This window comes from Sphaeramia orbicularis, chromosome 3, assembly GCF_902148855.1.
Source record: "Sphaeramia orbicularis chromosome 3, fSphaOr1.1, whole genome shotgun sequence".
NCBI classification, from domain to species: domain Eukaryota; kingdom Metazoa; phylum Chordata; class Actinopteri; order Kurtiformes; family Apogonidae; genus Sphaeramia; species Sphaeramia orbicularis.
Genome location: NC_043959.1, coordinates 34,007,659 through 34,024,312, shown reverse-complemented (window position 1 = coordinate 34,024,312; position 16,654 = coordinate 34,007,659). Strand labels below are relative to the sequence as shown.

The 16,654-nt window shown below is 39.9% G+C and overlaps 1 protein-coding gene across 1 annotated transcript; it reads right to left on the bottom strand.

Moving 5' to 3' along the window:
- Positions 1 to 2,932: 2,932 nt before the first annotated feature.
- Positions 2,933 to 16,434, bottom strand: pdpr (pyruvate dehydrogenase phosphatase regulatory subunit). The gene is made up of 18 exons (XM_030123588.1): positions 16,300 to 16,434; positions 15,397 to 15,670; positions 15,078 to 15,211; positions 14,866 to 14,947; positions 14,421 to 14,584; positions 14,033 to 14,154; positions 13,775 to 13,892; positions 13,474 to 13,623; positions 12,061 to 12,253; positions 11,722 to 11,846; positions 9,734 to 9,889; positions 9,369 to 9,502; positions 8,894 to 9,042; positions 8,703 to 8,815; positions 7,745 to 7,839; positions 7,417 to 7,506; positions 7,070 to 7,252; positions 2,933 to 5,734 (listed from the first exon to the last, which is right to left on the bottom strand). The coding sequence occupies exons 2-18, from the start codon at positions 15,657 to 15,659 to the stop codon at positions 5,327 to 5,329; spliced, it is 2,679 nt and encodes an 892-aa protein (XP_029979448.1). The 5' UTR covers positions 15,660 to 15,670; positions 16,300 to 16,434; the 3' UTR covers positions 2,933 to 5,326.
- Positions 16,435 to 16,654: the final 220 nt, after the last annotated feature.

Below are 16,654 nucleotides of genomic sequence, written 5' to 3'. Positions count from 1 at the left end.
TCAGACAATAAATACATGATGAAAATATAGCCAACTCACAAGTCAGGTTCATTTGTAGTTTACTTTTTAGACATCCAAACACGTATTTAACATAGTACAAATACATCGTTGTAAAGCTCTGGAGACAAAAACAGCATTTACAGACGAGTCCAGTATTAACATTAAAATGGAAACACTGAATAGGAGACAAACATGCAGCATGTGTTGGGTTTAGTTATGTCATTTTGATTTCCTTTAACAGACCTTAATGTTTTCATTTTCGCTATTAGTTTTCTATCATAAATTTGGATAGTGGTCTGAAATAAAAGAATTTCTAAATACCTTAATAAATTTAAGATGTAACTGCAAAAATTAGTACAATCAAAGTGAGTGTAGTGCTCTTGCTTAGTGCAAATGTTTCTAACCATATAACATAACAGGAGTGCATGTAGTTGGACAGTAAAAGGACAAATAGGAAATGTGATCAGTATTATCTATCAGACAGCAATGTGTTTCAGTCTTAACACAAAATCCAAATTGTGCTCTGATAAAAACTAACAAAACGCACTGAGATGTGTGAGGATACATGGCAGCAGTTAAATTATAAACTCCCCAGTCCACCATTTAAGCCTCAGCAAAGTATCACATCTAAAGGTTTATCATACTCTAATACGATTATCAACTGCACCCTATGATGCAAATCATTAATTTGATAAATCCTTTTTAGTGACAAACCTACAGGAAGTGCACACATGAAAAGAGTAGCCCTTTATACAAGACATGACTGACACCTTATTGCAGCATTTTATATGAACAAGGTGATTTCTGAGTAAAAAAAAAAAACAACTATCTTTTGGTGCATTTGTTCCTTCATATTCAGTCTTCTAGAAGCAGAAAAGCTTGTAAAGTAAGCAAAATATAGATAGGTATGTCAGACTGGAGAATTGTTGTTGCAATGTTTTCCCTTCTCAGAGGTAAAAGTGCTTCAGAGGTTCCCCAAACAAATTAAGCTGCTGCTGGAGTGTCTAAACATAGGACCAGTCAGTAATTTAAGTGTGGTCTACAGAGAGAAGAGGTGGAGGTGCCGAGTAAACAAATCTTTAACTACCTTGAAAAATGCAAATAACTTCAATTATTTGCATGTTGCTGGTGGATGTAATGAGTGGCTTTAGGAGTGAAAACTGCAGGAGTGACATACAGTAGATCTCATCTTTACAGTGCAGTCCAGTGACAAACATGGAGGCAACAGCATCACTGATTCTTAAAGGGTACCTGTAGTTCATTTCTGATTGAGCATTTGTTATATTCATATCAAAAATGAAGCATAATGTACCAATCAGAGGATCTCAAGGCTGTACTATAAGGCTTCACAATAAAAAAAATATCTGAAACAAAGGGTACATAGAGTAAATTTTCATTGCTGGTTATCTCAAAAGATCATGTATAGTACTAGTGTTTCTGTCCGATAACTTACATCATAGGCTGTTGTCAAGTACGCATTCAGTGCTAATGCTGCATTCCAAAGTGCTGGGAGGTAAAATATATCTCACTTGGAGTTAACTACATCCCACCTCAAAGCATTCCAGACAATCCATGTTGAACATTAACAACAAAGATGGAGGATCGCAGATATAAGCTCCTATTCGCTTTGTCACCGAAGAGGCATTTTGACTGTTGACAGTACAGTGTTCTCATAGAGGCAAACGAGATGGAAGAGGTGAAATGAGGGATGAGTTAATTATGGGTCAAAACACAGTAATGTCCCGTCAGAAAGCGAACTGCAATTGATTGCCATTCCAACATTTATTTCAATATAAAGTATCTTCTTGTTTTGGATAATCCCTTATGATCCAACTAAAGTAAAAATCCTACTATATAATGCACGTTTCGGCCCCGCCCCGTGTTCGGTGTCCATTCGGTGCGTCTTTGTCCAACACGTGTTGCAGCATGGGAGGGCATACGGGTGCAATGCCGCTGTTGCACCACGGGATGGCGCTATCGTACGGGTACAATGCAGCTAGTGAATTTAAAAGTAAAAATGTGGGTCATTTAGCAACACTAATCTGTCAAATTGTCTCCAAAATGTCGTGTCAGAGAGATTTCAAATACTGGGTTTTTGACCCTTGTACACTGTGAAGTTTTTTTTTCATTGCGAACTTGCACACTGTGTGCCGCCATTGTTGTGTTGATGTCATGTTGTAAATAGTAAATGGACTGCTCTTAATATAGCGCATTTTCTACACCTTCATGGTGCCCTAAGCGCTCTATAAGACCTCACATTCACCCATTCGCAGACAAACTCATACACCAGTAGGGGGCTGCTGCCATGCAAGGCACTGCCAGACCCTACTGGGAGCAATTTAGGTGTCTTGCCCAAGGACACTTCGACATGTGGACAGTCAGAGCCAGGATTTGAACCACCAACCGTTTGGTCATTGGATGACCCACTCTACCAACTGAGCTGCAGCCTCGTTGTACTTCGCGGTGAGGTTGGGGTACTTCGATCTGGCCCCAATTTGCAACTAGGACCTCCTGCTTCGACAGGCCAATCCATTTTACCAAGTTGGATATCAGAAACTTCCCACTTCCCAGCACTTTGGAACACACCATTAGTCACTGCTCCGTCAGTCAGGCATGGTCAGAGACATGCTGTCTCCTTCACGGGCTGTAATGGATTGGTCACTGACCCCATGCAGCAGACACCAGTCTAAGATGACACATTATCAACCAATGCTGGGTCGCATCTTTAGGACAATGACTGAATGCAAAACTTATGGCTGCACAAACAAGTGCGAATATGAGTTTTTCCACTCAATCTTGCTCACTGACCACTAATTTTTTACTCAATCATAAGGAAACAATGATGGTACATCACTTATGACCCGCAATGGCTGCTCCCCATAGGTTCTGCTAATTCACGTACTAAAAAGGTCCAGTGTGGCGCCATTTTTTAACTGAATTTGTGCTTCTCTTGCTTATAAGTAACACACAAATTACAATTAATGTCAATTATGACCAGTACAGGTACACTTTAATGTCTCATGTAGCTGCAAACTGTCAGATTTCAGGTTAAGGTGAGTGCGGTGATGTTTTAGTTTCAGACACAAAACCTGCTCATACTCGGAAACACAGCGGATGTACCAAAGACAGACTTAACTGATGTGCGACAAAACAATAAGACAACATCTCGACTACACCTCCAGTCCAACCTCAAATGCACATGAAGACAACTGTCACACCACTGCAGATAACTGCAGCTGATCAAAGCATAGATAGTTCGATATAACTTAAAACTTGATATAGAAACTTGACTATGTGCAGTACTGAAAATAGATCTCATACACACTAGTTACAAAAATACATTGCTTTATTTCAAATCTCAACGAACTTCTCCCTTTCTTTTCTTACAGACATCTCAACTCTGATCGGGGAAAAAAAAACAAAACAACAAATCAAATCACCCCTGTACGATAGTGTAGACTTCAGCCAACACACCAACCATTCTACTGTCTCTCAATGGCCACACATTCAACCAAACATCAACAAAATAAGACCTCAGCATTAAAACGACAACGCTGCTTCGGAAAAAAACACAAAACATAAATAAGAGTTTCAGATATATTACCATACGAACATTACCACGAGCTGGACACAGCAAAATAACATCGGAACAGCTGACTGTCCATGGAAACATCGTCAAAGAGTTTTGTTATTTTTCCCTTTGAGGCATTAGGAAAACTGGGAAGCTTTTTTTTTGTTGCTTTTTAAACAAGACAGGTTATACTCTATCAGGATACTTAACTGTTTACTAACATGTGACACCAGGATGTTTGTCCATGCCTTTCTCCTCATCTGAGAAGGATATGTTCATTCACTGTTATGTGTAATGTAGCGGACAGTAAATCTGAATCAGGCCACACCACTCTACACATCACATCACTCACAGCAACAAATTTACAACGTGTACTATGATACCAGCCATGTTGTCTAAGACAGGCCCAACTGCTGGAAACATATTACCTGAGAATTAGCCATACTTTCCAACTTTTTAGTAGTGGTCAACCAGAAATAATCATCCAACTTTATTTCAGATTAACCAGGTGATACCCAAACTTTTACGCACTTTTGTCTGCAGTAATTTCAAATCCTTATGTCAAATCTATAGCTTAGTTCCACGTATCTATTGTAAGCATGTGATGGAGCATATTAGAGCTCTACAACAGTCTAGTTTTTTTCTGAAATGATGCACATACGCAGTTGCATACCCTAGATTTGTCATATGCAGCATTTTCTGTCACAATTCATGGACCAAAACCTCAGAATGATCAATCCAAAATGACTAACCATGAGTATGGAAAGATGTATCCACATGTTGATTACAAGCAGGAAAATCATGGAATCTCCCAATTCTCAACTCATTCTTATTACTGCTGTTAAATAATAATTTACTAATCTGTGCCTGGACACAGATTTATCGGGTGTGTCCCTTCAGTCAAGCATTCGCATCACCCCCTTTGGCTCAGATTTACCCTGCAGTTTCATCATTTGTGTTTTCAGATTTTAGTCCATATATCTTGGTTGTAAAAGCTCCACATGGAAAATGTAGGAGAGGTTCATTAAGGTTTCACAAAAATAACAGGACCAAGTTGTAGACCACCAATAAGCTGCCAAAAGTACCTTAAAATTTGGTCATAACCTGCCTGGAAGCTGAACAAACTGATGAATATTTTTATTTGACCACTACTCCTCAGATCTTAAAAAAATGACCTGAATTCCAAGATAGTAAGTTTCCATTCAAGGACCTGTCTCAGAAAAGTGAACTCTGAAAGTCAACAAATTCACTCTTTAGGCAATGTCACATCAGCACAGAATGAAAGTCATTTTGGACTTTTCAGTGTCTGTGCAGTGCTGAAACTTTAGAGTGTCCATTCAACTTGAGATTGTCGTTTCAAATCCCTTCTGAATGGGGGGGGGAGAGAGAGAATAAAGACCAGAGTCCTTGACAGCTAATGCTGATGTTGCCTTAACAAAGGCACTTAAACCCAGTGAGGCAGCCATTCGAGTATATGAGAGTGAAGCAGGAAAGGGCTGAATCTGGTAACATGGGAGCACTGTGTTTGATACAGATCAAGTATTTGGTGCCTCCTTTAATATTGCACTTTGAAAGAGGGAGATGCAGTGTGCAAGTCAAAGATATGGAGTGATTGTACAATCAGCCCTCTGTCTGGGACCTAGAAAAGGGAGCACGGGTTGGCACTGTGAGGAAAGTGCTGGAGAGGATTTGGTGAACTGGAGTGTCTCAGAAGCCTCTATATGAGGCAAAAGTGAAGCCTTCCAAAACTCCACATCACTTCCCCTGTAGGTTGCTGAGCTCCAGGTCATCCTTGCGGCGCTTCTGTTGGGTGAACAGGGAGCTGAAGGGGTACAGTTTGGCTTTAGCTGGGTAGCGCTGGCCAGCAATGTCCACCTCATAGTCCCCACGGTTGATGAAGTCTGGAGTGATGGGTGTCGGCAGCCCCTCTGGGCCTGGCGGTGGAGATACAAAGCCCAGACACACATGGCGCTCCAGGGTGTAGCTGTAGGCGCTGCTGGTGGTCGTACCAGCCAGCTGACCATTACGGTAGATGGGTTCACCCCACCATGGCCACAGGTCCAGCTCAGTGTCATGGTCCTCTAGAACCAGCATAACAAACCTCCGAGTCACGCCGTCCTGACGCTGCTGCAGCAAGGCTTCACGACCAAGGAAATCTGTGTCCTGAAGTGTAGGAAACAAGGGAGATGTCAGTAAAGGAGTGGTCAAGAAGCAAAGAGATATGAAAAGGACCGACATTACATATTTATATAACACAGCTCATAAGTAATCAAGAGTCAACACTGTGCAGCTCTGTAAGGATAAACAGTGGAGCAAGACAAAAAACACCTTTATTTTCATTAATTTGTTCAACTTGACTTTAAAATGAGATTCTGCTGACTGCTGACCTGAAAGCAATTTGTGAAAACCATTTTACACCCTGGCATCTAATCATTAACAATGTGCCGACATAATGGCTCTGTGCGGCAGACCTGATGTTGAACTGTTTTCCAAATTAGTGTGACAGTAAACTTTCCCACTGTTGGACTAACGTGCCACCTGTTGTGCCTGCAGGTGCTACTGGATGACAAACATCCCTCTACAGCCTAGCTAACGGTCTAAGCCAGATGTTTTGCCAGGGTCTAACAAAGCAGACTGCCAACCTTTTATCATTGTGACTATCTTCTCTAGGAACCAATGGAAGTATAAAAGTTGAAGTCACTGTGTATAAATATAAAAAAAATCAGTAGATCAATACAGCTTATGGTTGAGGCTCTCCCTCATCAAAACAGTCTAGTTAATACAGCTGATGATAACTCAAACACTGCAGTAATAAATAATACTCAGACTAAATACTATTATCAGTAAATGCTTTTACAAAAAACACCTGTCAGATTTTAAAAGGTTTACAGTTTAAGGTTAGCTCACTTTATTACCTGTACCTAATTTCCTGTAGGGAAATTCAGTCTCTGCATTTTACCATCCTAATACTCACACAGTACTAAGCATTAGCATAAGCATTCGCAACTAGCAGCAGATAGCATACATTGAGAGGTGTGAGCGGGTATTGACCAGCTCATTTGCACCATTTGTTGTATGATTACCTGAGTGCAATAACTGCACTTTAGTGCAACCATTTTACATTTATTTTCAGCTTTTTGTAGTTTGAGGTTTGATATCCTTTAAATGAATCATCTTGTTATCATCCTCCTCTTACTATGAGATGCTGGTATTTGAGTGGACAATTAGATCCACCAACCTTATCTCGACATGCTTTAGAATTAACATTACAATAACTGCACTGTGAAAAGCAACTAGAAATGTTTCCTACATCTCAATACTTAGAAATGGCTCCTCATAAGTTGTACATGTATTACTAAACTAAACATGGTGTTATGCTAGTGGCACAAAGTGAACAGTCAAGACAACTGGACTGATAATTGAAATAATTTATATGACAATTACTCATCAACTAAAATGTCATGAGGTGACAGCCCTTACCTTGGAGTAGTTACATACCTTATCAAACTTTACCCTGAACTCACGTCCACACTCCAGCGGGGTAGTGAAGGCATCAAGGTCTTGGCCCCAGAAGGCAAAGAATTTCTCTATGCGCAGACTGCGTAAAGCGTAGTACCCTGCATTACGAATCCCATACTTCTGACCCACTGACATCACCTCATTGTACACATGCAGAGCATACTGTGGAAAGCAAAGGAATAAAACTTGATATAGTGAATTTAAGAGCAGTTCTTTAAGCAGGGTTTCTGCATGTTTCTACAAGTTAATCCATGTGACTTTACCAATCAATCACACTGTAATAAGCTGTATGCATGTTTATGTGTGCAGATGTCAGTGAGTTGCACCTCTATAGGGATGTAGAGCATAAACCCTGGCTCTCCTGTGTGAGTCATACTCATTACTCTGATCCCATTGGCGTAACCCACACTCATCTCCTGTAAAAGGACATATACAGAGTCAGATACTGTTCTGCTACTGTCAAAAAAAGGACAAGCAACAATCTACTGATGAACATTTAACAGTTGTTTTCTAAAAAACTGTACTGTCAGTGATACAGTTAATATTCATGCTACTACTGCAGCCATACACTTAGCATTATGATCTGTCCTATTATCATCTTCATATTATAACTGTTACATAATTAATGTACTGCAAATAGTACTAGCGTCCTACCTTACAGAACATGGATGGGAAGTGGTCAGGTGTCATGGAAACATATGACAACTCAGCCAGAACATCCATTGCACGAGGACCAATCAGATTTAAAGCTGTTGATGAGCAGAGCATATTAAACACTGTATTATCCTGTACTAATGAAAAGAAATTGATTGTTATGAAAGCAATATTTGTCATCATCAGGGCTCTTTACAATGTCAATATGAATGGTTTCAGCAGAAAAAAAAAACACTTAATTACATTTATAAATAGCCACTCTTCCTGCGTCCACTCACATGACATCCTAATGTAACAGCTGAGAAAAGCCTAGTAGATTTATTGCCAGTTACTGTGTCTTCTAGTGTTTTGCTTTCACCCTTAACCCATAAACACCCAGTGTTATTTTTGTGGCAGCTCCAAAATACTTTATTTTCTCTATATTTGACTTTTCTTAAGTGATTTATCACCATTTTCTTATGACATTATCGTCTATATTTTGCATTTGTTTAGTGAGCATCATCTATTTCCCTATATTTAATGTTCTGATCATGTAGATGTTCACATAATCTCAGATTAAAGTTGAAGGTTATTATATCAAAAACAGAGAAAACTGAAGAAAAAGTTACTTTTTCAGCAAAATCTATCACTAATTAAACATAAACAAGCATCTCCATCCACTGTCATTTATCAAACTCCATGGGTTTTACTGGTGAATCAATGTTGTAGAACATGACTATGTTTCCATGTTCACTATGGAGCCTCTGAACGTCCAAATGGGTCATATCTGATGACCATGTAAAGATGACAAACTGTATTTACACCAGTTATTTACATGTATTGATAGGATTAGGGGTTCAGGAGTTATTAACCATTTTAGGTCAGTATATGGTTTTGGTCGTCTGTGGCTGTTTGGGTCTTTATAGGTTAAATTGACTAGATGGCAGTGAAAGGAGGCCTTTCTTGGTAGCGTTCTGACCTGTGTACTTCCAGCTGACATCCTCTAGGTGGAGGTGTGGATCACTGGGCATGTGTTTCTTTATCCAAGACCAACAATGAACCTGCTGGTCTGTTGGAGACACAATGAAAAAGCTGCAGGAGAAAAAATGTTTTAATTTAAATAATCATTATCAGTTGTAATGTTATATTTATTTGTCAGGTGTTTCCAACCTGTTCTTGCTTAGACGGACCACGCTGCAGTCGTTCTCATAGCCTCCCCTTTCGTTCAACATGCCAGTGTGGATGATGTGTCCGACCGGAACATCGAGGTCATTTGCACACAGATGTTGCAGCAGTTCAAGGGCCTGGTCTCCTGTTGACTGAAACATGAAGACAGAACCATAGATTGACCTAAATCACAGGAAAAAGTACTGCCTCCTTGTGTTTATAAATACTGTATACATGACTATGAATGATGGGTTTTTATATTATTCTTTTTGTTATTCAAGGTTTAGACATTCAGTGGGTTCTTTTATTTTATGGCAAGGCTGAACAACAAAGGGAAACATATGCTGTGATTTGATAGAGGCAGTAGAGCGATATTCTAAGAAGTTTGACCTCAGAGAGGGCACTGAAGCAGCAGTTTTCTGTCTAATCCAGATGCTGATTAATACTCATGAGTTACCTATACAGTAATGCGACTCACTGTGAGTTCAAACTTGGTAAAAGAGGACATGTCGATGACACAGACAGCCTCTTTGCAGCATTTCACTTCTGCTCCAACAATGTCAAACCAATCTGGCTTGTAGAAGGTTTTACTCTGGTCCAGAGAGAGCAGGTCTAAACACATACACAAAAACAAAGGTGGTGAATCAAAGGTTTTATACTGAACTATACTTACTTTAAAACATTTTAGAACTGAATCTAAACTTGCTGAATCTTTAAGGCTATTATTTGTTAAAACCATCTATCGCATGTCTTGTTTCATTTTGTGATAGCACTCTTTCTTTTTTTAGATTTCAACATAAAGGTTATTGTTACATGGTGCAGTTCAGTTCATCTGTGTGATACCTTTCCCTGGAGGAACAAAGTACTTGGGTCTCTCAAAACCATGTTTCTCCATCCAGCGAGCCCCCTGGGTGTCCAGACGATCATATAGAGGGCTGGTCCTCAGCTGCCGTCCAGTCTGAAAGTCCCATCGGGGGACCTTCAGTTCATACAGCAGAGCTGGACACAAACATATACAGACAGTTAAAGAGTATAGATCAAATCATAACAGAAATAAGACATCATTACACTTATTAAGAACCTGTAAAGAATAGGAAGTACTAAATTATGAGTCTGTAATTAAAGGGCTCTTAATGCTGTCGCTGGCCTTCACTGAATCAACTATTGTTCTCTGTTGTTCCATTACAGTGTAGACGAGGAAGAAACTAGAGGAAATTGTATTTGATTCACCATCTGACACTCATAATGTTCCTATTGTTATCCATACTGAAAAAAACAAGTAGGTACTTTCACAGAAATACTTCAGGGTAATAATATCATCTCTTATCCTGGAAAAGTCATATTGCATTTGTTTGTAAAATGAGAAAAAACAAAGAGTTTATTCTCTGGCTTTTGGTACAAGTACATATTTGTATTCTGGTCTTTGGTAATAAGTCTTCAAGTACTGTAAAACTACATGGTACAAATTTCTGTCCACTGCCTTAACACTTTCAGTGCCATGGGCCGATTAAATCGGCTTTACGAAAACAACCTGTAAAGTGCCACGGGCCGATCAGATCGGCTTTGGAGAACACGCCACATTTGTGTACAAACAAACCATCCACCCCCATTTCTTTCTCACATTTCGATGACGTTCTTTCTGTGTCCCCCTTTTGAGACCAAGCAGACGGGAATTTGAGGTCATGCGACCGAATAATATTTTTATATCTTTTTAATGTTTCTTATTCTCCGGTGTTTCATCAGAGGGAGCCCTCCATGCCGGGGGGCGGCTGTGAACTCCGGGGGCTGTGGCGCCTTCTCTCACTGGGGTCCGCTCCTTTCTGGTGGGTGGGGGTCCCAGTTGGCCCTCTCCCACTAGTTGGGATGCGGGGCTGTGTTGCTGGTGCCTGGTCGTCGGGTTCGGCGGCTGCCTCCTGGTGCGGATGGCTCCCTGAGACAGCGCCTCCTAAACTGATGTTTTACTTTTACTTGTACATTTTTGTTCTGGTCTACCCGTGCTCAGTCAGTCTTCTTAAGTATGTGTGAGCTTGTGGGTTTGCATATGTGTGTGTGTGTGTGTGTGTGTGTGTGTGTGTGTGCGGGTGAGTGGGTGGGTGTGGGTGGGGGGCGGTACTGATTTTTAAACTGATATGTAAAGCACTTTGTGCTACAGTTTTTAATGTATGAAAAATGCTATATAAATAAAGATTATTATTATTATTATTATTATTATTATTATAAATTTTGCAAATTACGATCAATAATGAATCGGCTGCGTCCGGTGCGTTTTGAATCTAATCAGCAATCGGTCGGATGTTACGGAGCGGTTTCCTGCAGGATTCTTCAAATATTATAAAAACGACGCGAAATACTGAAAAACGGCCAAAATCTGTGGCACTTTTAAGGCTTATTAGCCCCTTAACTGTCTGGCACTTAAAGAGTTAAAGTCAAAACTAACTGCTCCACGAATTGACAAGAATGTTTCCTCGATTTTCAAAAAACAGTTAAGAAGAGCATCAAAATAAACTTAAATCACATTTCCCAGACCTAAATCATAGCTGTTGATCCTCAGTAGACTTTTTTGGATAGTGATATTTTTTCTCTGCTCAACTTTTTTCAAATTTAGTGCTCAGATATGGTGCACTTTTCTTGCCTCAGTCCTACACCATATAAGATAAGATAAGATATGCACTTGTGAAACATGAAATATAAAAGTATTTATTTACATTTAGATTTAAATATTTTATAGGTATGCATCTTTAAATTATGCTTGAATCTCTAGTTAAGTAGCCTAGACTAACTTAACACAGTCAGTGACACTTAAAGCAATCTAAGAAGAGTTGACTACTCACGCATAACTTCCATTACACGGTGTCGCAGGAAGGTTCGGCTGCTCTGTAGATTACCAAATCGTTTGACGTCTAGTGGCCAGACATTGGCAGTGGGGTACCCATACGTCATCCATTCTGCCAGGTACCTGAAGAGCAAAACACACAACTTACATTTTGTGATTCACAAGTTAAACCTGACTTCACAATATCTACCACTGAAATAAAGTGATTTTTCTTTTTTCAATAGAATATATTTCAGCTGCCCACAGACAAAATGTGTTTAGTCTAGCCTACACAAATTATGGTCTACGTATCCAAGTTAAAACTATTTGGTAGGTCAAACTTTTTGAACTTGCATACTTTCCAGCTCCTCCAGCAAAGGCCAGGCCAGAGGAGTTCATTCCTGCCAGCACATAGTAGCCAGAAACACCCGGTGTTTCTCCCATCAGACAGCGCATATCAGGGGTGAAGGACTCTGGACAGTTGACCAGCTGATGGATCTCAGCTGACTCCAAACTTGGCATTCTCCTCAGCAATGAAGTGAGCATGGGCTCTGAGGGTCAAAGGCAACAGGATGAGATATATACAAATTCTGCACTAATGTGTTGTGTTAACTCAGAAAACCTCACTGTCATTTTAATGTTGCTGCATTACATGAACACAAAAGAACATTGGAGATGGATTTTATTGCCTTTCCTTTACTATGAGAGTTCTTACAGAGAAAGCACATGTTTATGCTATGTTTAATCATAAACAGTCCAGCAGGTTTTCCTGGTTTTCATGAATGTCAGCCCAGTGCAAAATAAAACTGTACAAGAGAAAAAAATGGTGTAGAAATCCTACTGCTTATACTGCTGTTCTTAGAGCAAGCTGTGGGACTGTGTGGGGAATCTCAGATAACATGAGGGCAAGGCCAAAAAGACAGGTGTCCATTTACATAAGTATGGTGGATATGTTCTGAAGTGACCCAGTGTGTGTTGACCCAGTGAGTCTTCTTCACTGCAGGTGGGACAATTACTTTTAGTCCATGACTGAAGCACAGGAAAGGATTATTGTGCACAAACCAGTGTCCCAAGCTTACTACAAATGACAAATTACTTACTGAATAAACAGAAAACCAATACTTACCACGATTCAAAGAAATATCTAAAATGTAGTGTAAGAAAATTGGGAAAAACCTTTCACGACATTGTTGGCATATGTTAAACAACTTCAAATGTAGAGCCAAGAGCTAAAGCATTTACGGTCAGCTAAATTTAGGTCCAGAATCTCATAACCATGTCGCAATGTTCTTAAAACACTCCAAATCATGCAGGAAGCTCAGTCTAAAAATACATAAGGTCTGTCCAATGATAAATCAATACATGATCCTTCAAAAAGGTTGAAGATTTATGTAAATTTGTACAATCAGTGCTTCCAGTGCGTTGCAATGTGCAGCACAGTATCCACATACAGTGTGTAAAAACACTTCACTGGAATCTTGAAAATAAACTGAAACTGCGAATGTTTTACAGGAATGACAATCTACCCATTACTCAGTCCTGGTAGTAGAAGTTTTCAGATCCTTTACCTAAGTTAAGGTGCTGTGAAAATACTCCAGCATAAACATAAGTCCTGTGTTCAAAAACTTACTTATGTCAAAGTATGGCAGTGTTACAGACAAAATGTAATTTAAGTATGTTCCTCATGTCTAATTTTGAGACAAGTCCACTACAGTACTAACAATATTTGTTAATTTCCACCACAAATCCCTCCCATTCCTCCGTCCATTACCAAAGTGGTCCCAGTCCTCCTGCATGTTCTGGATCTCCAGCTGGTTCCGACCCTCAGTGAAGATGGGTTTAGGGTTTTTCTCAAAGCCCCCCGACAGAAAGCCCCCATGCCACTGCCGTGCATATATTCTGCCGTCCATGTCAATCACCACTGGAGACAAGACACAGACACAGTTAGACTTCATTAAACTGGTATCAATATGCTTTCAGTTTATCCAGTGATTTCAATCTTGCAAAGCTTTTGTCAGCAAAACAGTACAATTCACTGTAATATATTTTTATGTGTGTTTGATGTCTGAGACCTGGTGTGCTGGGTGGAACTGCCTCTTGTAGAGGTTTGGTCAGGAGGTAGAAGTGTTCGCAGCCATGAAGAGGAACCGACACCTTCATCTCACTAGCCTGGCCCAGCTCATAAGCCCACTGGACGACAAACAGATAGAGCAAATACATATATATATATATAACTGCTGGTCTAAACACAGGTATATTGTGCCAACCAATCCTTAAAACTGCAGATTTAAAACTGACTTAAAACATTCATGCAATACACTTATCTATACCTGTCCAGCACAGTTGACAAAATATTCACACTCAATGGAGCCACGGTCTGTTTCAACGGCCATCACGTGCCCTTTCTCTACCAGAACCTGCTGGACAGTGGTTCGTTCTAGAATCTGAACCCCTGAGTATGAACAAGGAAGAAAAAGAGAAGGAAGATGAGACAAAGCTAAAAATAAAATAAAATACAGTGACAATAAGAAATGCATGAATATATGCAAATTCAATTTTCTATATTCAGGCATGACAAAAAAACAGTCATATATGCTCAAGGAAGAAGCTGATTTTTAACAGACAAAAAAAAGAGTAGAACGTAGGATACGTCCATTGATAAATCTTGCTCTAAAATTCAATTTAGAATGTATACAGTTATGGGTTTCATTCCCTAACCTTGACCAGCTGCACCAACAGCTAGGGCGTGGTTAACATCTGGCGGAGATACCACAGCATCCCCAGGCAGATGGAGCGCCCCCACCAGGTCATGAATGTTAACAAGAGGATGTAGTTTAGCTATATCTTTAGGCTTAACGATGTTACAGCTGATCCCCATTACTCTGAAAATATAGAAAGACAAATATAATAAGAAAAATGAGCCTGTGATAATGCAGACATTTTGATTTAAAGGCCCTGCACACAAAATATATTTTATATAATTGTGAATAATGTGGAAGTGTACAGTACTTATTCACTGCAATTGCTGTTGGCAGCATTTAACATCTTATATGATCACTGCCAGAATAGAGTGAATAATTCTAAAGGCACTCTAAATAAAGAGGGTCTTCTGTGATATAAATGTATAGTAAAAGTGATATTAGGTGAGGAAGAGCAGTCTTACTTTAGCCTGGATGCTAAGCGCTTTAGAGAGATAAAGCGATCTTGATTTTGGGCCAGACACAAAGAGCCTGTCTTCACATAACCTAAAACACACACATACACACACATAGCAATCACATATTATGAAACTTCAAAAAATAGTTTGACCCCTGCATAGTAATGATAATGGAGGAAAATAGAGCTCTGAAATAAAAACCTGTCAAAGTGGCTGACCTGTTTTAACACCAGTTTCTCCCTCCAGCTGTTCATAAAGCGTGTTGGAATAGTTGGCCATTTTACACTCAATGGAGATTGGCTTAGCGACGCTGACAATGCCAGCACACAGTCTGGTCGTACCTGCACCAAGTCTGCAGAAAAAGGAAACAAGTTTTCAGATATCAGATGTCTTTAGTGGCTCTGTCTTAAACAATACACACTTGTTTTCACCACTCAGACTGCACTCAGATTGCATTTCATTGCATAGATTGTACCTGCTGCACTAAAAACGTTTCCAACACATTTCTAAAATTTCCTGATAGAAATCAAATCTCACCTGCCCTGCTCCAGCAGCACTATATCAGTCCATCCTAACTTGGCCAGATGGTAAGCCACTGATGTGCCCACAATACCTCCTCCACAGATCACCACACGGGCCTGGCCAGGCAGTGGGAGCAGCTGGGAGTCTCCACTGACAGTGAAGAGGTGGGGGGAGGTCCAGAGACCCCTGCCAGCCAGTCTGTAGCCGGTCTGTGGAGGCAGCAGCCTGGGGAGCAGGACAGGGGACAGAGCCCTGGAGCTCCGCACACAGCTGCACATAGCTGTGTTTTCTGCAGCAACACGAATATCAGAAAACAGACAGACACAGAATAATGTAAGAACATGTTGAAGTCTCCTGGAAAGGACTGTCAAACAGAAGACCACTGTTGTACTTTCATACTGTTGCAATAGACGCAGTTTTTCCATAATTAACAGACAACTAGTTATGTGTCTAATGCCAACATTCGTGAGTTCTTTTTAGCTAACTAATGCAGACTAACATAAAATACAGCATTCAGTATTGAACAGAAATACGCGGACTGAGACTCCAACAAGGTGAACAATAAGTTAGACCTTCAGCTGTCACTTATATTTCAGAGTGTTAGCTTCAAAGGATCGCTGTTATTACCACTCCACACCTAGCTTTAGCACACATACGAATACGTAACCTAACTAAATTATACTGGAACACGAGCTTTGAAATAACAGCTTGAGGAGGTTGTATATTTCGTGTTTATCGAGCGTCTCCAAATTAAAGTTAGCATTGTTTGTACTGGTAGCTAGCTTAATGTTATATATAGCTTAAGCTATCGAAAGGCTAGCTAATGTGGATTATTTACCCTAGCAGCTAAATGTCAAACATGTTCAAAAACATGTTCTTTGACTCTGTCTTTATTATGTACAACGGTATACAACTCACCGATTCAGTTCAAGTCAGATGTTTTAGAATTAAGAGCAAATTGTAAACAGAGAACTAGCTGATATCTTATAAACTCTTGTTTGGGTGCAGTTGTCACTGTGACATGTTAGCCAGCAGCATTGACAATGAGCACTTCCGGTCAAAACTATCCACATAAAAGTCGTCGTTGTTGACGTTCTTACGTTCTTAAATGACTGACATGGAAGAAGTATACAGATCCCTTACTTAAATACATGTAAAATTGTGGAAGTAAGTACTCCCCTACAAACAGAACCTTACTCAAGCAAAATATAAGTAGCTGTTCTCAGCAAAACATGGAAGTGTGACAAGTAGCTATACTGTGCAGTAAAATGGT

What these genes read in the sequence shown, in the direction of transcription:
- pdpr (XM_030123588.1), bottom strand. Translation starts at nt 15,659, where the DNA reads ATGTGCAGCTGTGTGCGGAGCTCCAGGGCTCTGTCCCCTGTCCTGCTC. An exon ending in TTTGCTGGAGGAGCTGGAAA is followed by an intron (nt 11,847 to 12,060) that starts GTATGCAAGTTC and finishes TTTGCTCTTCAG; the next exon opens with GTACCTGGCAGAATGGATGA. An exon ending in TCAGGGTAAAGTTTGATAAG is followed by an intron (nt 5,735 to 7,069) that starts GTATGTAACTAC and finishes CCTACACTTCAG; the next exon opens with GACACAGATTTCCTTGGTCG.